General features: G+C 37.2%; 2 protein-coding genes across 16 annotated transcripts; one reads left to right on the top strand and one right to left on the bottom strand.

Annotated features, from left to right (window-relative positions):
* Window positions 1-626: 626 nt before the first annotated feature.
* Window positions 627-15,764, bottom strand: LOC103984855 (probable helicase CHR10). Of its 2 annotated transcripts, XM_065152041.1 has the most exons (17): window positions 15,520-15,764; window positions 15,424-15,431; window positions 14,321-14,399; window positions 14,061-14,221; window positions 13,795-13,920; window positions 13,265-13,445; window positions 11,486-11,621; window positions 11,227-11,344; window positions 10,618-10,707; window positions 10,076-10,183; window positions 9,779-9,982; window positions 6,555-6,680; window positions 5,808-6,469; window positions 4,988-5,133; window positions 2,640-2,804; window positions 943-1,057; window positions 627-803 (listed from the first exon to the last, which is right to left on the bottom strand). In XM_065152041.1, the coding sequence occupies exons 1-17, from the start codon at window positions 15,701-15,703 to the stop codon at window positions 770-772; spliced, it is 2,643 nt and encodes an 880-aa protein (XP_065008113.1). In that variant the 5' UTR covers window positions 15,704-15,764; the 3' UTR covers window positions 627-769. The 2 variants fall into 2 exon arrangements, with proteins under 2 accessions (XP_065008113.1, XP_065008112.1); XM_065152040.1 differs by lacking the exons at window positions 15,424-15,431; window positions 15,520-15,764 and having other exon boundaries at window positions 2,640-2,785; window positions 14,321-15,339.
* A 297-nt stretch (window positions 15,765-16,061) lies between these two features.
* Window positions 16,062-20,942, top strand: LOC103974909 (uncharacterized). 14 transcript variants are annotated; one of them, XR_010496606.1, is made up of 6 exons: window positions 16,068-16,290; window positions 16,378-16,402; window positions 16,510-16,624; window positions 18,834-18,907; window positions 19,531-19,645; window positions 20,403-20,942. XR_010496606.1 is itself a non-coding variant. In XM_065151588.1 (5 exons), exons 1-5 carry the CDS (start codon window positions 16,155-16,157, stop codon window positions 20,666-20,668), a joined length of 516 nt encoding a protein of 171 aa, XP_065007660.1. In that variant the 5' UTR covers window positions 16,068-16,154; the 3' UTR covers window positions 20,669-20,942. The 14 variants fall into 14 exon arrangements, 2 of the variants coding, with proteins under 2 accessions (XP_065007660.1, XP_065007661.1); XR_010496607.1 differs by lacking the exon at window positions 18,834-18,907 and adding an exon at window positions 18,232-18,365; XR_010496605.1 differs by having other exon boundaries at window positions 16,062-16,165; window positions 16,378-16,624.
* Window positions 20,943-22,180: the final 1,238 nt, after the last annotated feature.

Below are 22,180 nucleotides of genomic sequence, written 5' to 3'. Positions count from 1 at the left end.
ACAAATGGTTTTTCCATTCATGCTACATCCACAAAGAGAAACTACATTTAAACAATGTGTTAGTCCCATTAATGTTGTTGCTGTTGCAAACATGTTATGAAATTACGAGCACTAAAACACAACTGTAAATGATCAGTTGAGCTTTACCTGTTGCAGTTCCAAAATAGAGAGGATGTGTTTTTCCAACTTTGCTTGTAGAGTTCAACTTCATCTGTTGGTTCCAAAATTTACCAAGGCATGGTAAAACTGTAAGTTCTCTCACAATATAAGAACTACAATGAACACAATCAGACACATGAATAGCCTAAGTATGACATTTGAAACCTTACATCACATAGGAATCGACAGCACCGGCAGAACCATAGCTAATACATAATAGTAGCAAAACAAACACCTTGATGCCTCATTTTCGAGTCAGCCAAAATTGTATTGTATGAGTTGAAACATGAATCATCAAGTACCAATAATATTACAGACACCTTCAAGAATATGTTGTCAAGGAGTTGCTAACATTACTGCTGATCCACCAAGGTAATGCACACATACCAAGAAACAATACAGTTGCCAACAGCTCTGCAAATGTGAAAGTTGCAAGTACTAAACAGAACAAATTCTAACACCTCACATAGAGAGTTTCAGCATCTATTTTTATCAGTTCCATGTCCATCAACATAAATCTTAATATAGGTAGTTGTTCATGGTGCAAAGCTTCTTCTATATAAAACACATCATAAATAATTTACATAGCAGAACTTGAAAATATCAGCTCTTAATGCTCTCTGGATGGATGCCGATAATAGTACCTGCATATGAACTTATCAGGATGATGGAATAGAAGCAAAGGGTAAGTTCATGGAATCAATAAGCAGATATCAGATGAAAGTGGAAGAAATGCATAATATCAATTAGCAAATGGCATTAATTGAAGTTATAGTGCCTTACACATATATAGTGATGCCATGTATTGATGCATATTTCCGTAGGAGGCGTTCCACTGTGTACCACTCTGAGCGTTGTGATCCATCTTGGTAGCCAATCCGTGGCATATGAATGGAAGCTTAAAGATTAATAAAACAGCACAAAACAGTTTAATCATTATCTGGTGCAAACCCATAATTTTACATCATCAAGAAGAAATCATGAAAATGTGAATCTAGAATTTCAATGCTGAGAAGCTTCTCAAACAAGATAGGGCTGTGAACTCTTAATCAAAGTGGATAACAAAAGCAAAATAATCACAAATTGTTCTGGTTATTATCCCTCAAGTTCACAGTGGAAAATATATCACAGATTTATTAGTGAACTATGAAATACAAACAAAAAGAATGGATTCCATTAATTCACATATATGGAGAATTGGAGAATCTGGCTCCCATGAATTCACCAATATGAAAGATGTATTTTTGTTTACATTCAACAGATTCCAAGGCCTAGAAAAATAACAAATGTTCATAAAGGAACAATGTTAGAACTTAGGTGCCAGAAAACTTGAGAAAGAGAGAGAGAGAGAGAGAGAGTTGTGTTATTCTTAGCATGGTTCGTTTTATCGATCCGTATAGGTGTACCAATCAACCATTGATATGATATGTATCGATATACTGACACATGGTATGGTGGAGTGTACCGATAGATTGGTATGTACCACCCATACTGATGAAACTCATCTAGGTGTCTTTCCTCACCTATCTCCCTTCTTGGTTCTATGTTTGAGGATCCATTATTATTGACTCACCACAGTGATCTACGTCAACATTTGCTACTCCTTAACCCGCAAAGGTTATGTAAAGGGTTGCTCGCTCATCCACCCCCTGGGTCCTTTTCTCCCTCATCCACCTCCAAGGTGCTTATTAAAAACACATTTTATAATAGCAGAGCTGGCACTTGAGTCCTCCATCACTTGTGTCTTACCACAAAACATTTGTAGTATCAGCTTTTTAGGATCTCATTTGTAGTAACCAATCCCAGTTCATTTATGTACTATCAAGAATATGGATATCCGCAATAAGCTCAAAGTAACTAAATCACTAGCTAGTTCCTCCATTCAATAGTATTCCAATTCGGAGAACACCATAAACCAGAATGAAAGAGGTAGTTTAACATTATAAAGCATTTGCTATATGCACCATTTCGAATAACCCACTGAACTTTTATATAATTCCAGCCTAATTCTGCAATCAACTACCCGAAGAAGATTAATTTTGATGATTTAGGATATTTCTGTGAAGAAACATACTGCTATTGAATAGAAAATTGATTAACTGCATTGGAGACTGAAAAGAAATGGTAATTGGGAGTTAAATTATATAGAATAATTTGCATAATTTGGAAACTACAAGAAAATTTTTGAGTTGGTCACAAACTTCAATTTGTAGCAATTAATAGCTCAATTTTTAGAAAAGGTTAAATTAGTTGTAGTGTTATTTTCTTGATGAAAAAGGCAGGAAAGCTGATTTGTAAAAACCAAATTTATAAAGAACATGATGAGAGAAAAATGGAGGAAGAGGATGCATCAATCCTTTTCTCTTAGTTTCTTAGTTTCTCAGCCTTTTTAGTGATGCCACTGTTGGTGAGTGTATAATTATATTACTGACAAATGAAGAATATGACCAAGACTTGAAATGTTAAATTTAAAAAATTACCAGAATTTTGAGCAGCTGCGAAGGATGCCTTCGACAAACATCGTTCCAGATCAACCATAGAGATATTACTTCTTGGAATTTTACGTCGAGGATTATATGATTGCACAACAGCAAGTGCAACCCATAGAGGAGAATTTTGTACAATGCTTTCATCACCACAGGAAACTGAAGTATGTCATATATTGGCATTATTTATGTAGATATAGACATGTATATAAAGAATGAATAATCATAGTTACACAACAGTGTTGCTGCAAGGAAAGATTTCAATTGAGCATTTATTTCAAGATAAAGAAAAGTAAACATGAAATACAAAATGTACTATCAATTATATTATACAATCCTCACGCTAAATGTTGTTTTGCTATGTACAAAGCATCTTCTTCTATTTTCTTGGTGCAGATCATGATTTGAAACCTTATAAGAACTTGATAATCACTTGTCCAGTAATAACTTTCTCACTCAGTAATCCTTTTACACAAAACTTAGTAGTAGTTGTTAAGCTAAATCTTTGGTGACCCCAAAGAGTAACATGCTTTTTAACTAATTCACAATCCTGTCAACAACTTATTAATTTAGTAGGACAGCAACCCAGATAGTATGAGACCTCAAAATTATGCAGTTGGGGTTCAAAGTTTAATTCCTGCTAGTGGCATTCTCATACTATGGTATCAGCTTAAGATATAGCATATAACAGAGCAGGATGCACGCTGGTGCAGGTCAGATATGTTTCTAGTACAGAGGTCACTGCCAATGCGCAATACAGTGTACATGACCCTATCTCCTAATTACATGGATCATGAGACCACAGTGAAGTTAAGTCAGCTTCCCTAGACGATCTAACAAATCACACACGCACACACACACATATGTATATATACACATACATACATACATACATATATATATATACACATACATACATACATACATATACATATATATATATACACATACATACATACATACATATACATACATATATATATATATATATATATATATATATATATATATATATATATATATATATATATATTTGTGTATGTGTGTATCAACAGGTAAATCTATCAGGAAAAACTATATTATAACACGATAAGTAACCATAACTTGAATTATCTGTTCCTAATCATTCGGGGTAAAATTTGATTATCATACCTTAACAAACTTCTAAAAGTAGAGAACAACCATAAACTGATAAAACTATTTTTTTTACTTATTTAGATCCAAGTCAGCTTACAACTTAAAATATCATAAGAATGCAGTTAAGACCTTTTTTTCACAAAAAACAACAGATCTCACTCATGATATGAACAGTACAAATGATAAGAAATCCATGGTCCAAAAGAACTCAACTTGGCTCAGTGATCCTCCATAATTTACCAAGGCCAAATATTTATATCTTTGAGATTGAAATATTCCTTAAAGCCCACTAATGATTCATTGAAGTCAAGATGGACATGCAAGGTTCAATTACTTCAGAAGAGGTAAAAATGTCATCTTCAATGGATCAGACATCAAAAATTGATGGGTTTCCCAACTTCTTCATGCAGACACAAGAAAGAAGAGTAAATAAATATTGGATAGCAGGAGAAGAGGGCTGCATTAGGCAAAAGCAAAGACAAATACATATCTGATGACAGGAGAGGAGGGTTGACTTAGTTAGCTAACACCTAGAATAAGAAATTTGATATATCTAATATAAGCATGGATCTCGACCAATAACACTTCAATGCTGAGAAAAGATCCATATAGCTAATCCTGAACAATTAGGATTTACATCTTATGGTAGTTGACTAATTGCTGTTAACAGTCACACACCTTCAGGCCAGCATGCACTTAATATTGGGAAACAAAAAGTACTGAAAAACATAAACCGATTGAAGGATTAAAATCAATTCAAAAATCTCTAAGCTCGTCATAGGATTTTCATAAGCAAAGCCCCATGATACATTCATAATAGAAGGATAATATGTGACCCATTAGAAGTCGTGACTCTGCCTTCTTTTTCAGAATAAACCAAACTAGTCATATTTGATATTTCTTTGGTAGCACTACTGAATAAACCAAACCTAGACAATTATACTTAACAAAAAAATCTAAGAAATTAACTGGAGCATATTCAGAATTCATCAAGGTAAAGATCACATTAACACAGACACCATGTTTGTCTATGCAGCACAAGCAGAATATAGACAGCAGTAGCACACAAATCCTTAACATACTATATTCAATTTAAATTATTTTTTAGCTTCATAAATTGATTTGTTGCTTTTGTACAATCTAAAACAAAGAATAAAAATACGATGATGACGTTGATGATAAGATGGTTAGATGTAAGAAACAACCATTTAACTTCACTAAGTGCAAATCCCCCATATGAAGATCATCACATTCAAAAGCATGGTGGTAGGCATCTGGGACACATGTTGAAAGACTAGCTAGAGCATCAAACATTCCGCCATGTCCCCAACTTCCAGAGTTATCAATGCAACTGCAAACAAATTTCTAAATCAAGTAAAGGAAAACAAATATTAAAGAGTACCACATAAAGGGAGAAGTCATTATATATTTAAAAACTTCTTCAATTCTTAAGGAATATCTCTCAATACAATAACTAATGGGCAATAACCTAATTATTTGATGCTGTTTAGGATGCATGAATTTGTGGATGCAACCATATTATGTAATGCATGCAGTGGCAGATTGCATTTCTATAAATGCAGCATTTACTACTAAGGTAGCTTGTTGGATCTCTACATATGAAAATGCTGCATTTTTATAAATTCTTTGTTTGGATCCCTGCATTTAGAGATTGCATTTGCAAATCAGCAAGTTATGGCAACAAATCACTAGGATATATGGAGGAGAGATACCAAGTATGTAAGAGGACAGCCATGATAACTTTCTATGCACAAAATAAGGAAAACGAAGTTAATGTGGAAACACAGAGCCAAAAAGTTATTGCAGATGAAATCAATTTAATGATCAGGGAACCAAATGTCATGTTGATGAACTTTCAATAGCAAAGGAAATAAGCAAGAAATAAACCAAAGGTTGGCACTGTTTTGAAACAAAATAAGTGATGATATGTAATAGCACCTAGAGCAAAATTGCAGTTAAATTCACTTATAGTTTTCATTAGCATCTGTGAAAAATAAAAAGTACCTAAAAATTATAGCAGGCTCTGATGGGAAAACTTTTGATGGTTTAGTGCAATCTCCGTACACAAACTGGACAGAACCCAAATCAGACAGAACACTATTCTCCACTATGAGATCCGGCTCCTTAATAGCTAATGTCTGGTAACCAAGAGCTTCCCACTTTGCTAACTGTTTCTCCTCTGCCTTTTTCTTATCAGCTTCACGTTTTCGTTGATATTCTTCTGACAGATGTCTTCTCTTTCCCTGCTCCAAATAGGAAGCCTCTCCAGACAATGAAGCCTCTTTAAACTTCTGAAGCCAGGACAAATATGAAGCCTCATCAACTCTAGGATCAAAAGTAGCAGATCCATAAGATTTCGCAAACATGTCACCACTTTCCAACATATCTTTTTTATTAATTTTGAATCTTCGGACATCCTTATCTGATGTTTCATGATTACGGATTTCAACCACTTTATCAGTCATTTCATTGAGTTCCACCATATTATCCGCATCAATGGAGTCTTTGTTGACATCCATGGGATCAAATAATTGTAAGCCAATAATGAGTGACCGCATGTCACCAGTATCAGTTCCAACATCCTTTCCTGCTGCATATGTTTCTTCTTCTTGATGAACAACATTGTTACTTAGCCAAAGTTTTTTCTCTGCTCTTCTCATGATTGCCTAGACATATACATCGGCTATGGTAAAACAATGTTACAAATTTCAGACCAAAAATATTCATTTCAAGAGAACATAATTTCTTCACCTCTTCGATGGTGTGTTCTGTTACCAAATTTATCGATAACACATGGTTCATTTGGCCAATGCGGTGAGAACGCTGCAAAGCTTGCTTGTCTACTTGAGGATTCCAGTCTTGCTCGTAAAAGATTACCTAAAGTAATTTCATAAGTGACAATAGAACATACAGGACTACACACAAAATGTTGTTTTTCCAGAAAATTAGCTATACTGACATTTTAAATGAATTTAGGCCCAAAAAATTAAACTATTTGGTCATGAAAAATGTTAAAGTTCTAGAATTCCTGAAAAAAAAAGTCTTTCATCATCATCTACTATATTTATGATAGTTAAGTCTGACCAATAAAACTGGACTCAAAAGCTTATTAAGAAACCATTGTTTTCGTAGCCTGTGCATTTATGTGATGTTACCCATATTCCTAGTTGCAAATCATCTACCAAATCCATCATTTACTACTCAAGTGTTATAGTGTTATCACCATCCAGAAAAATCAAGGTTTTTAATTTTGTACCATACCGATGTACCGAGTCTTGCTCGGTATGGTACCGACGTACCGAGCGGTACGCCAAGATTCTAATGATAATGCCTTCAGCAGAACTGTCATACAAGTGGGAGGAATCAACAACAAAGAAGGTAGCTAAGCTATTCTACATCTCATATTAGCATATTTTTCTTGGACATAATCTGAACTCTTACAAAGGCACCCTGACAAGTAATATTTGTATTACTATCATATTTACTTTACGTCTGCAAACATTGATAGCCGAGCAGCCTCGAGACGAACCCCATCCCTCCCTATCGCTTTCTCCTCTCTCTCTCTCTCTCTCATCACCTCCCATGTCGACGCTCGCTGCTTGGTCGCCCTCCTCCGCTATTATCGCGTCCCTGCCAATGAGCTTTGCTGCCCTCCCATGCACCCATCCAGCCTCGAGACGCACAACCCCATCCCTCCCCTCGCTTTCTCCTTTCTTCTCTTGCTCTCTCTCTCCTGCTCCTCCCATCACCATTCGTGTGGACGCCCGCTGCTTGGTCACCCTCCTCCGCTGCCACCGCGTTGCTCTCGGCGACCTTCGCCACCCTCCCACGCACCAGTCTAGCCTCGAGACGCACAACCCCATCTCTCTCTCTCTCTCTCCTGCTTCTCCCATCACCTTCTGTGTCGACGCTCGTCGCTTGGTCACCCTCCTCCGCTACCGTTGCCCGGTAGCAAGCGGTCCGCTGGGTTGCCCTCATCCACTAGGTGGTGCTTCTCCGCTTGGACACCCTCTTCCCCTGATACCGCCTGATAGTAGGCGGTCCGCGTGTCAGTCTGCTGACGAACCGGTATATACCGCTCGTACCGAGTGGTACAATACGGTTTTAAAAACCGTGAGGAAAACATTGAGATTATGTTTAAAATGCCAAAAGGATTTTCATAGTTCCGCTAGTTGTTATGCTGTCATTAAATCATTTGCATATTTAGCATAAATATAGCATAATTCTGATTGATTTCAAAGTGAAGTGTTCTGGTTACATCAAACCAAATTGGCAATTAGTGTCAACTCAATAACAAAGGGGCAATATTTGGTGCAGATTATTTCTGTTGCAATTCAAAAGGCAGCCTGTTGCATATATTAACGCTTCAATACCCAACTCAAACATTACAAGTACCAACAAACCGATAACATTCAGTATGAGCCAAGAAAATGAGCTTTCAAGTTGAATGATTGATGAATTTATAATATTGTATGATGTACTACTTACTCCTTTCTTCAGACATACTAAGAGAATAAGTTTTTCAAAATAGAGTATAACAGCATAGTCAAGACACAACGAAGATACTCCTACAAGGAAATATTCATAATTTCATATATATGTAAACTTCTTTTTCAAATGTTTGTCTTGGATATTGAAATTTCCAATATCCTAGAACTAGAAGTATTACTTTATAGAAGGGTCATCTGGATTAGATGAGAGTCAATTTTAGAGAAATAAGGAATGATTCTGAAATGACATGAAAAATGCAAAAGGATAACATGTGTGAAAGTGCTTTAGTCAAAAGCAACTGTACAGAAGAGAAAGACCTTGAATGTTTCTTCTCAGAATCCGAGGCGATGACCAGGAAAATGATGTGATGCTGCAGTGGGTTGCCAACCTATTCTCCTAGACTAGGTGATCACTATGATCAATCAGCGCTAATGTTATATCCAGCAGATGGCACTCATGCTTAAGTTAAGGAGGCCAAAAAGATAAGAGAACTAAATGATATCAAGGCCAATCTATACTCGCTTTCCTTCAAAGGAGCTGTGGTCCAAGAAAATTTACTCAAAATAGCAAGAGAAGAGAAAATTCGACGAGTGGAAATAAATAACAAGCAGAAAGTCAGTTGGTATGGTCCATCAACAGCTACCTGACAGGTTAAGATTTTCTGACCCACTTCAGTTCTATAGGACAACAGGATTCATTTTGAAGGTTCAAAATTAGGTGACGAGCATGACATACTCAACTGGTATTTGTGTATGACCAAGACTCATTGGTAGCTGGTAAATTATCCAATGGGCTTCTAAAGATAACCAAGAAAATACTTCTTTGAATTACTTCATACAGCCACAAGCAAAAAAATTCCCTAGCAATGATGCCAAAAGAAGTGATGTCCCCATGTTTTCTCCTCTCTCTTTCCATCTGACTCCGAGCTTAAGATATGGTGCAATGATGCTCATACCAAAAGAAAGCCACTGGCAAAACAACTTAGCTAATAAATACCCAATATCAGTTCAGATTCCAACCATGTCGTCACTTGAACTGCTAACCAACATGCAAAGAGAATGTATCTTAGAACTATACTGACTGTAGCCAAAGAATTCATAGTTTTCACAATCTCTTAAACGACCAAAGACTTGTATGAGAATCCAACCATGCCCTCACTTGAACTGCTAACCAACATGCAAAGAGAATGTATCTTAGAACTATACTGACTGTAGCCAAAGAATTCATAGTTTTCACAATCATCTAAACGACCAAAGACTTGTATGAATATAATATAACTGATATGTGTCCGTATTGTACTGGGACCATACCCTACAATCATGCAAGATACCTCTAAAAATTAACTGACGAGGATAAAATTTAAGTACAACAAAGTGTAATAAAGTTGTGCACAAGACACAGTAGCTAAATACTAAACTATCTCAAAATTTGACTTTCCAGGAAAAGTACCAGAAAGAAAAACAAAGTGTAGCTTTGAAACTCACGGTATCGGCAGCGATGAGATTGAGACCAACTCCTCCAGCTCTAGTTGAGATCATAAAAACGAAAGCAACGTCTTGTTTATCTTGATGAATCACATCACCTTTGACTGGTTGTTTACTGAAGCTTCTTATTGCAGCAAATCTCTCCTCAGCACGTACAGATCCGTCAAGCCGTTCATAAGTGTATTTACGCAATTCCAGGAAGTCCTAGATTGTGTGTTGAAAAATATATAACACCAGAAACACAAGCACAACAAAAGATGCAAATAACCAATTTAGTCTAGAACAAATAGGATTCACCTGTAGAATGTCGAGTGTACGAGTCATCTGAGCAAATAACAAAACTCGGTGTCCTGCTGCATAGAGTTTTTGGAGCAGCAGGTCCAGAATAATAAGCTTCCCGCTAGCCTGACCAAAATTTTTACAAAAGAAAGATAAAAAAGTCTGCCATTCACAAAGGTGCACCAAAATCAGCGGTCATTTGCCTAGTAAACAGCTACTGAAGCCAGGTGCCTGAGATATATCTGTCAATCAAGACTGATAATCTCTGGAACAAGGTTCGCCGTACCGTACCGTACCGGCGTTTCGATCCGGGCTCGGTACCGGTACGGTACGGTATACCGCTCGGTACACCCAGGTGTACCGAGCACTGTACACTATTATAGTGTTACTGTACACTGCTACAGTGTTACTGTACATGCTACAGTGTCGGTACGGTACGGAGTGGTCCGCGTACCGCTGGCCTATCGGACCGGTACGTACCGCCCGTACCGGGCGGTACAGTCCGGTACGGCAAACCTTGCTCTGGAATGTGTTGACAATAGTTTCAAATTTTCAATTACCTGAACCAGATGCTCCCCTTCTTCATATGGCTCAGGTTCCATACCAGTAAAGAGATACGGATGGCTACATGCTTTTCGAAGTTGTATTACCTGGTAAGGATTAGGGAAAACATTATCTGTACTTCTGTAGTACCTTGGAAACATCAGCAGGTACATAACTAAGCTAGAGACTAGAGTAACTGTATAAACTATGATAAAAAAACACACAAATAGGAATCCTATGATTCTTATATTTTTGTAAGAAATGTCATCTAAATATGAATAACGATATACTAAAAAGGGCCATGCTTTATTACTCTAGGGCAAAAGAAAAAGAATGTAAATTCCATAAGTTAAATGGCCAATCGACATGTTTAATCTTAAGCATAGCTTATGTGCCTCAAAATTCTAGGACTTAAAGAAGTTTTGCATTGTGTTATAATTAGCATTACCATCTCAAGTCATCAAATTATTTTGTATGAAAAGGTTCAGTAGAAAAACAAACTTACGATAACATTACAATGAACATATAACAGAGATTCAGATTGAAATTCTGTACGAGTCTACAACACATAGTTGATAAAGTACACATTTTTACAGCATATTAAATTATGTGAAAATTTGGCATACAATATTCCGCAAGGACTGATTGCTAGTACTTCCCAACGAAATTGACAGTAGTGTTTGAAGCTCCTTTCTCAATATTGACATGTACACCTTCCTCTGCAAAGGCATCAAAGGTGCCATCCTATACACAACACCAGATATATTAGCACCCAAGGAACACTATCAAAACTTGCTAATTGATCCATGTGAAAAAAACTTCAAAGATGCAAGATAGACATCTGATACTGATATTATAATTTAGTTTCACAACAAAGGATCTAACACTGTAATCTCAGTAAGAGGAGGCAGAGTCAAAGTTCCCCTCTCAATAAGCACTGCTTTTGTTCTCCGGAGCATAAACGCTCTCAATATATATCTGAGAATTCCAAATTGCCTCTTTACCCTATCTGATTCAGACCCTGCAGATAAACAATGGAACATAGGAAAAAGTTTATAATGTAATATTTCTCTCTAAAACACACCAGTAAAATGCTGCATGATGGCTAAGATCAAAGAAAGAACAGAAGGTGCCTTCATGTCTTCTATTGCTAAGTATCCCTAAGAATTCTAAGCACCAGAATCCAAGACATCTAATCACAAGAAGACTGATTCTTTCGACGATCTATAGTCATTTTTTTAATTGCAAACCTATGTCTCCCACAATGCACATGATAGATACAAAAAAGTGGTTTATTCATTTTATTAAAGAATGGGTATCTGATGATTATTGAGAACAGGGAATGCTCAAAAAAGAAAATTGGAAGAGGAAGAGATAACTGCAGGCCCTGATGCATTTTAGATCATTGTAGTTTAGTGCATAAAATTTAAAAAAATGATAAACCTAAAAGTCAATTTAAGAAGTAATACAAGTGTTAGGGGAAATTGATTTATCATTTATCCTAAATAAGCTTGCCGGGTTGTTAGCATGAAAGCTTGCATCCTTAATTGCCAGGTGATACAGCAATTCTTCGCCATCCCTCCAAACTAACCATCCAACTGATAGTGGTCAATCAACCAGAGAAGTTTCTAGATCAGTATCATTACACAACGTACTATCCTTTTCTTCCAACTTCTACTTATGAAACCAATAAAAGAACATACATGTACAAAATGAAGATCAAATAGTTAAGTCCATATCTACTACTTTTATTATTATGTAAAGAGCAGAGCTATATCAAATAGGACTTCTAATTTAAAAGTTCAAATAAAAGGAGCTTGAGGATGTAATTAGAAACTGTAATGGACCTGAATGCGTGAACCATAATTCATTGATATAATTTGTTACGCATACATAGAACACCAGACATGTTGCATTTCTACATTCTCTTTAATTCTATGCCTTGATTGACAATTACATATTTCAAGTTTCATATATACCATCTTTTAATATCTTCAGCAAGAGCACATGAACAACAATTAAACAAAATGAAAGAAACAAGAAATAAATTAAGGAGGATAGGAAAGTCAAACACATAGGATAAAATATCATAATGTACAAGTAAAATATTTAATTACTATAGTCTTGTCTTTTTATAGCAAAAAAGATGGAACCAAGTGATAGACCCATTGACCCAACTGTGAAATTGCCATACAATCTTCATTTCACCAAGTTAATATCAACTGTGAGATCATAAGCTTGGAGACATGAAACTAGAGAACCATTACAGAAACACAAATAATATGTAAAGTCAGGAATATGCTAACAAGTCAACAACAACTCATATGACTACAAGTTGAAAAAATGGCTTGTTCTTCTTTTAACGCAAAGATGGACAAAGTATAATCTTTTTTAGGTAAGAATACAAAAGGCAGAGTACGAAAAAATGAAGTGAAGAGGAAAACAAGAAGAAATAAGGGATTCAATAAAAGAATAATAAAGCTACATCTCTCACAATAGGGTCACTATCAATGGAAAAAGACTCAAAGCGGGCAAGTTTTTCAACAGAACATTGATTTTCTATTTCATAAATCTCTCAATGGAGCTCTTAAGAATCATATATGTATTTGTTACCATCCTTAGGTTTTCTTTTTTAAACTGAAGTTATCAACATCAAATGATTACCTTTAGATGAAATTCCAGCCTCCTTAAATGTGGAAATAAATTGTTCCAATGTCCCGAAAACAGAAGGCATACAAAAGTGCATCAAGGCCCATAGCTCTGTAAGGTTGTTTTGAATAGGTGTGCCCGTTAACAACAAACGTCTAGGCATGATAAATTTTTGCTCAAGCACATTATATAAAACCTGCAAAATGTCCAAATGTTACAAAAAGCATGCCAAAAAAAAAAAACAAAATGGAGAGCTTTCAAAATTAAAAACCAAGCCATGTCAGAAACAGTATGTTTGAGTTTACAGAAAGAAGTTGCCATCGAACTTGAGAATATGTCATTAATAAACAGCAAGCGATGGAGAATATTGCTGATAGATCACTTACAAAATATTCTAATGTCACCAAACAGAATGTCAATACAATCCAGTCATCACAGAAAGATCAGCAAACAATAACATTAGGAAGAACATTTCTGTAGTATCAGAGTTATGCGCATAGTTAACCCATTAATCCATAAATTAATGCTTAAAACCTTGAACATACACTGTAAGGATTTTTCAGCCGTTGTGCTTCATCAATCACAACATGATGCCAAGGAATTTGAGAAAGAAAATTCTGATCCAACAAAGCTATATCATACGTTGTCAACAACACATCAAAAGGTAAATCCTGCAGTTTTAACAAAAAAATATATGAAAGGATTAAAGTGGAAATTGAAGCCACCAAATCATCAAAGAGCTGCTACAAATTACACAAAAGAAGAGTGTTATAATTCACTGAAAGAATTAAATAGGAAAGTGTTGAGCTACATCAAGGAACGAAGACTTCCTTTGCAGATTCTCATACATCATCCTTCGAAGTCCGAGACGATGCTTTTTCTCACCAACATAGAGGAGAACCCTTAAAGTAGGACAAAATTTGGTAAACTCTAATATCCAACCATCTGTGACGCTTAACGGACACAATACCACTGCAAGGGTGGAATGAAAAGAGGGTAATTATCAAGCTGAGTATCGTCTTCAAATCTTAGCATAAGAACATAACACATCTTTTTGGGGAACACACGCACAGAAGGGTCCACATGATAGTGACTGAATCTTCAGATAGCTCAAGAAAGAAATAGCTTGCAGAGTCTTTCCCAGGCCCATCTATCCAACATCCATGCAGCTTTAACAAGTCAGACAACAATTTGAAAGAATACGTGCAATTTGAATTGATATTTAATGCATATATACATGACCATCTGTTCAGGCTACTGGACCAGAAACAATGAACCCATTTTCTTTATACAAGTAAAATCACAACAACCTAATGCTACCTAAATTGCCCACATATTCCATGTATCACTAAAAAGGCAGATGGAGAAGAATTAAAGCTCAAAATAATAAAACAAGAATAAAATAATTGAAGATAGAACATGAGTCAAAATATACTTAACAAAACGACATTCTTTCTTTGTAGTCATTTTCTATAAGATTTTACAAATATTCTTTAGCAAAATCCACAACTCGCTGTTGCTTCTAGATCAAATCTAAGAAATACCAGCCTAACATCTTTTTTCCCTCAAACAAAAGCAATATGCATATCTTATTTGCTGCTTGTATTTTTTATTCTTTCAATAATGAAGATTGTTATCTGACATTCTTTCATGGGTTTGTTAATTAGATGGAAGATTTTAGGACCATTAGAAATTTAAAAGTGTACCGATAAATTCACAAGTAGTTTCCAGTACTTAAGAATGGAAAAGTGGTGTCTAATTTTTTTTCATTAAAACAAAGATAGATTAGCATCAAACTGACAAGTTACTATTGGTGGTCATCTTAGTCATTGAAAGATGATCATTCGCCAAATCAGGTATGCTACTACAAGCAAAAGTACAGTGTGATAGGGTAGCCTATCACATAAACATGGTTAAACACGATCTTGCGTCATACAGCATGATATATATCGAACATCATAAACCATTATTGCACTATGAGGTTAGAAGCGGCTAAATGAACATAGCGTTGAATATCTACTCGACACACAAGGGGCACATTAATTCCGCAAACATGCCCTAAGCTCCACTAATTCGCTTTCTCAAGACAATAAAGATCCCAACGATCAAAATATACCGGCACATGAGCAACTATAAGGATTTCAATTGCTTCTTGTTAGTTCAAAGAACCTGACCTCGTCGCCTGCAAATGAACCAACAAACATATCATCAAGAGGGAAGGAGAGTAAGGAATGACGGTAAAGTAGACGATGGATCCAAGGGATTTTCACCTAGGATGACGTTGACGCCGAGATGGTAGCGGCGGATGAGCCAAGAAACTCCTTCGATCTGGTGAGGTTTGACGGTCGCCGTGATCCTGAGATCGGCGGGATCGGGAGGGCGGCCACCCTCGTCGCAAAGGTCGCTCGACAGGACGAGCTTCGCCGCCAGAAGGAGGCGCCGCTCGTACTCCATCGCCTCAAGCACGGGGAGCGGCAACAGGGTCAGGGGAAGCTCACTCGTCGAAGACACGTGATATCTGCCGCTCGCTCGTGACTTATATCGAACGTGCTCTGCGCGTGTATTGATGTTTGATGGATAGGATTGCATCAAGAAACGTCAGCTTATACGAACCGTCACGTGTCGGGTCCGTCTCGCTTACGAAACTTAACCGAACTGCTTGCTGTTTGAGTTCCACCGGGCCGCCGTCGGACTCGGGGATAGCGGATTTGTATCCATTTAAAAGTTAAAACGGATCCGAATAGAAAGTAGTTGCGGGTTTCGGGGTATCTAAGTAGTTAATCGGATTCGGATGCCATTCATCTCCATTCCTGTCGAGCTCGGCTGCCCGCGCCATCGCAAAGCTGTTCATCGGTCTCTCCTCCCTCGCCATTCAGCTTGCTTCTCGAGAGCTGGACTCGCGACGATGACATCGAGGTACGTGAAACGAACGAGATCAAGATGTGCCTTCGGATGATATCCGCCCTGGAGGGCTCAACCAGCGCCTTCCTGTTCCTCGGGTTCGATAAACCCTAAGATCTTCCTGTTCTTGGGGTTAACATGTAGGGTTTTCATTGGTTATTGCATGTTGTTCCAGTATCAGACACTTTATTTGATGATATGGACTTGATTTATGTTCGATTTTGCAGTTGGAATCTTGATCGAATCTTGAAGGTTTTTGGTGCGATTGTTTCAGCGTCTCTTGTTCTGTTCGAAAGATTCGTCCCAAGATTTACTTAGGGCTTGACGTTGTGTTGTTCAATCCTGCATCGTTCTTTCAGTTGGAGGTTCGCAGATGTGTTGACCGTGGGCGATCTCTTCCGGCGAGCTATGCGCCACTGGCGTACGAACCTTGGACCACTGGAACTCGAGGCTGCGTTGAGGATCCTCAATACTGTAAGACCTGTCTATTTGTTCATGTTTCGCGTGTTGGTATTTGGGGCTACAAGTGCATATGGTTAGTCTTGTGGAACATAACATGCTTTGAGAAAAGTTACTTTGTCGCTTAAAGAGGTCAATGATCTACTATGCATGCTACTGATCTTCTAGTCACTATAATGCATGGCAAATATATCAGCGCTTCAGTAAGTTTAGATGTTTCAAATGACTATTTTGTTCCTGAGTTACTGGGAAAATGCTGATAGCTAAATTTGGCAACATTTAGAATGATATGTGTGTGTATATATGTGTATGTATACATACATATATATATACACATACATACACATACACATACACATATACACATATACATATATACATACATACATATATATATATATACATATATATATATACATATATATATATATACATATATATATATATATATTTATTTATTTATATATAATTTGGTGAGTGGCACATGCGGCATGTGATTCCATATAAGTGCATACTGGACCAGTACCACATTGAATGGACCAATGACAATTGGCATGCATGAATATAGATGACTTATAGGCAGGAAATGGTTATTCATGTTCTTACAAGGATTAAGTTATGCATTGGGTTATCGTTAAACATTTTTGCTTGTTTTTTAGTTTAATAATGGGATTATATAGCTGTGAAGTTATGAATCATTGATTTAATCTCAGATGAATTAATCATTTGTGAGCAGCTTTTGTTTGGTAGAATGCTTATAATGTTATTGGCAAGTCAAATGCTTTGTCAACTTAGTTATTCTCAAGTTAATTGGACATATCATCAGAATCTTTCATCAATGGAACAGTGAAGGTAATGACCACCTGTTTTTCGGTAGAGATACAAGCCAAAAAGTTTTTAGAATGATACATAGTGACCTATGATAGTTGGCAAAAATATCAGCATGGTCATATAAACAACATACAGCACGGCTTCGCATATCATTGGCACGTTTGCACAAACACGATAGTCCTTCAATGAAGGCTGAAGGAACAAAAAAGGATGCCTAATGTTGTTATTTTATTCCCTTAATGCAAGAGGGGCTGTTCAGACTTCATTAACCTGATCTGAATTTTGGCCACTGGGGCCACTACATTGGCTCTGTTTTTTGCTCATTCGTTGATCGGTGGAATGTTGTAGCTATTGCCCCTGAAGATCTGGCTAGCAAATCTAAACTTAAAGAGATCTATAAAGTTCTTCATCAAGCTTGTTAATCAACCAAAAAAGAGGCATGACGGCTCATTGTATGTGTTGTTTGTTTGATCAGGCAAACCAAAGATCATTGATTTTGTCTCTTATGGCAATTACAGTACAAGCACCATAAATATGTCTGACCAATTTATAAGTCATTTAAAGTTTAAATTGCTTTGAAGACATGCCATATAGTGTCAGTTCACTCCCCTTTATCTTGTACTTTGATGATTATGTAAAGGATATCATGTGATTTGGGAACATCAAATTTATGAACATGATTTTACTTCATCAGTGGTGACATGTTTGTGTGGTTACGACTTGTGATTCTACACTTATCTCAGATTGTACATCTGCAAATTGCAACCTGTTCACTATTAGATTACTGACAGATTGACAGAAAAGCACAGAGTTCAAAGAGATGCTGAAATTGGATGGTTTGGAATGTCCTGCTATCAATGGAAAATTGGGAACGAGAAGGATGAGAGTGGAGCTCTTAAAATTTGAGAGAACAGCATGCAAATATGTAAATTTGGCTTTTATAGCCCTTCTTGTTTCTCGAGACTTTTGTGGCCCTTTTCTATTATATGTATGACTCCTAAGGAGAGAAGCCTGATGGTTGATTATATTAATGTTTGCATCAATCATGTCCTTGTTGGAAGTAAGATGTAGTTTTCTTCTATTTCTTCTTAAAATGAAAATGCCATGGTGATTGGGTAGGGAGATTGAAGGTGGGTTTTCAGAGATAGATTACCTTCTGAAACATAATTTGAATGTTTCTACATACGTGTAAAAGATATGGTAGTTATTTTTCTCTGCTAAGAAATATGAAGTTGAGAGTAAAGCCCTGAATGCATATTAAGATGTATGAATAGCCTTATGGACTCTCTGTATGCTTTCTTGAAAACAACCTAGTTCATTGTATATTTCTCTCAACAAATGCTCCAATAATAAATTGCTATGGGTGTTGATGGATGACAAGATAACTATGCAGGAAGGATGACATGAAATAAAAGCTAAAGGATGGTTCAGGCATACTTGCACAAGTTCTCCTAAATGTCACTTAAGGTGGTTACTATTCCAGTTCCAGCACCATTTAGATGTATATTTGGAAAGTTTTACATGTTGGTGTTAGATATATGCCCCTGATAGTCATTTATGTGACCTAATTTTTAAAGGCATAGATAATATATAACCTTGGAGGAGGGCATCCAAAATTGCAAACATATTCAGCAATATGTGTTAAATACAGCACGTGAAGTCCAAATATGTTTTAGAGGTGATTCCTTTCTGATGATATGTGGAAATAATAGTGGTGTTGAGTGAAAATATATAGTTAGTGTGATCAATTGAATTGATGCCTCTAGCCCTTGTAGATGTTTTTCTGTTTTTTTTTGTTTTTTGAATGAGTAGATCAGTTTATTATGCTAAAATCTCTTCAATCGACTTGTTTGTTAGTGTCTTTAGCCCCTGTTAATCATGATCTCATCATCCCCACTATTTTAGGTTCAAGAATAGTGTATATTGTGCCTGGCCCATGTGCTCTTTACTGTTACTAAGAGGATCTCAGTAAAGCATGGGGTCTATCTGGCTCGAGTGATATTGTGTATATGCATGTTAGCTAGTTTGGCCCTTTGTTTGAAATGGCAGTTACTGAGTCGTTAACATGGTGCTGACATTCATGCTTGTAGGTAACTACGTGTACATTCCCCAGTTATGGAAGATACAAGCATCACTATTTGGACATTATGCCTTCGAAGGACCATCAACTTCCACAGGCATAAAATCTGGTACGTCCAACTCAAGGTAAATTTCAATCTCCTTGATTGTGCATTGTAGTTTGATGTCTTAGAGATAAAGCCACCAGTGGCTATGTAACCTTACCTAAAATTTCAACTGACATTACGTAGTTAGAATCTTTTCTCTTTAATCTCTTTACATCCCAAATGGATCGAAAGTGTCTTAGATTTTTCTTCCCCACTTATCTTATGTTCTGTTAATGGATGGATCCCACAGATTCACCTAAGCCTCTTCCAATGCAAAGAATTGGTTGTCTTGGATCTTTCTTCTAGTCAGTATTTGATGTGGGTCTTCTACCAGCCTGGTCCATTGAGATTCAAAATAATTTGTTGCTTTCCTCGACTTCTACACTTTTGTGTGCTTATCTTCTCTGGTTCATGTATCTGCATTATCAAAAGCAACTTGTGACAGTTCATTGCAGTTTCTATCTACATTAAGCATATCAGCTGCTGGCAATATTACCAGTTTAAATATTTTGGAATACACAGCATGAATTTTTGATGTTTAACATTTGCTTTAGTTATCTTTCAGCAGTGTAATCTGTAATTTCATTGTGCAGTTTGTATTTGGCTTATTGTGCTTAAGACTGAATATAAGTGGGTGCAACTATCGAAATCAGTTTAGCATCTTAGAAAATTCTGCAGAAAACTCTCTTTGGGAGTGTGAGAATTTTGTCAAAACTCTTACGCAATATTTTCTATCTGAAGCAATGAAGTACTTATTTTTTCTTCATCCATAAGATGTCTTCTTTCTTCTCCAACAGAGACTTTGGCTGTGCTGTGGCAGAACAGCACTTGTATGGCCAGTGTTGCTGCACGAGGTGCTCAAAACATCCACTCCGAAGTGATGCGTAAATTGGCGAATCTCCTGTATATCGAAGCAACAAGGTGTAGCAGATCCACTCCGACCTCTAAGGCCTTACGTCCCCAGTGGGCGGTGGGAGGAGCCGGGAAGGGAGGTTCGGCCATCATAAAGAAAAGCAAAGCAGGCAAAACCGAGTGCTGGCAAAAGGGTCGCCATCTGAACTAGCGTGGCAAGAAAACGTGTGGTGGTATCGGAGATTCTACGAGATAAGAAGACATCTGACAAAGGAAGAAATAGAAAGTGTCCTCCTTTCGTCACCTTAGCTCTCCATGCTTTAGTAATTCTGTCTTTCTTGCCTCTCCAGCTTGTCGATCAATACAAGATTTCTTCCTAGAATTGTTCTGTTGCTGGTTCTGTTGTAGAAATGTTGTTGACTCGGTTACCAAGTTGTGGAAGGAGTGACGGAGGTATGGTTCATCTTTATTCCCTCCGCTTTACATATTTTGTCAGAATCAACGAGGACTAAGTCGAAGTGTCGCGCTGGCTGTTTTTATTCCGGCATGAAACTGGAGGACCGATGGAGATGGGAGATGGGAGATGCTTTACCCTATCTTTTTCTTTTTGTCGTGTAGGAAAAAGGAAAGGAGATTCTTGATGTGAGGACAAGGTTGGAGGATTGGAAGGAGGATTCCGATAGCAGTGACAAAGTGCTTGCGACTGGTGGGATTGAACGTTGTACTCGGAGCATGGACTGAAAGGTTCGCATTCGATTATTGCACGGAGATCTCATTCGTTAAGAGCTCTTTCCCACCATAGGCGGAAGCTGATCTCATTCAGATCCTCCTTCGGTTTAAGGTTCTGTGAGCCGCTCCACTAATCCACCTCACAATGTGATTGATTGATTCTTCAGCCAAGCTGTTGCTATCGATCTTGTGGCATCCTCGCTTGACACGTTTGGCCACCGTGACGGACGCACCCTCAACGCCAACCACATCATCCATCTCGCGGGGTGAACAACACGCTATGCCATTCCGATAACCACACGTGTAACTTCAGATAATTCCGGTCCCGTGGGAATCGATCAACTCCTTTTTACCGACTCTTGACCGGGATATTCTCTCGAATAAATCTGATATGATAAATCTTCTCTGGTGCATCAAAAAAAGAGACGCAACATTAGCTCTTTATAAAAAAAACTCACAATTGATCATCAAAAGGACCTCGGAAATCTACACATCGAGTTTCATCCGAAAAAACTACATAACAAAAATTATTGACATCTTATTAGCCCAATGTGGTCTGGATATTAGAACCAGATAAGTTTTTCGATTAGATCTTTTCAATGTCAAAATTAGTAAATCTTTGTATTCACTGTGGTGGAGATAAACTAATCAAAGGAGAATATTTAATAAAATATTTTATAATGAGACGGTCTTTAACCATCTCTAACAACCTCCCTCTAAACTCCTATCTACATGGGTGACATATAAGGGTGGGGGCGCAACCCATAACCTCTTTCCTTGGACCCCTTGCCCACATGGGCAAATGAGTGGAGGGTGATCTTTGTATTCTCCTTTCACCTTGGACACCACGTGGTGGTTGCATATCGAATGACGTTTAGATAACAATGTACTCCCCATCATTTGTCTCTCCCTAAAGACATGCTTTGAGACTCTTGTCATAGGGGTCTTGAGTGCGACGTTTGGTTCATTTGGTATGTTGAGTTCATACCTCTTC

The sequence above is a fragment of the Musa acuminata genome, chromosome BXJ3-5 (genome assembly GCF_036884655.1).
Source record: "Musa acuminata AAA Group cultivar baxijiao chromosome BXJ3-5, Cavendish_Baxijiao_AAA, whole genome shotgun sequence".
In the NCBI taxonomy this organism is placed as follows: domain Eukaryota; kingdom Viridiplantae; phylum Streptophyta; class Magnoliopsida; order Zingiberales; family Musaceae; genus Musa; species Musa acuminata.
Note: the sequence above shows the minus strand (reverse complement) of the source record. Positions and strands in the feature narration are given on the sequence as shown.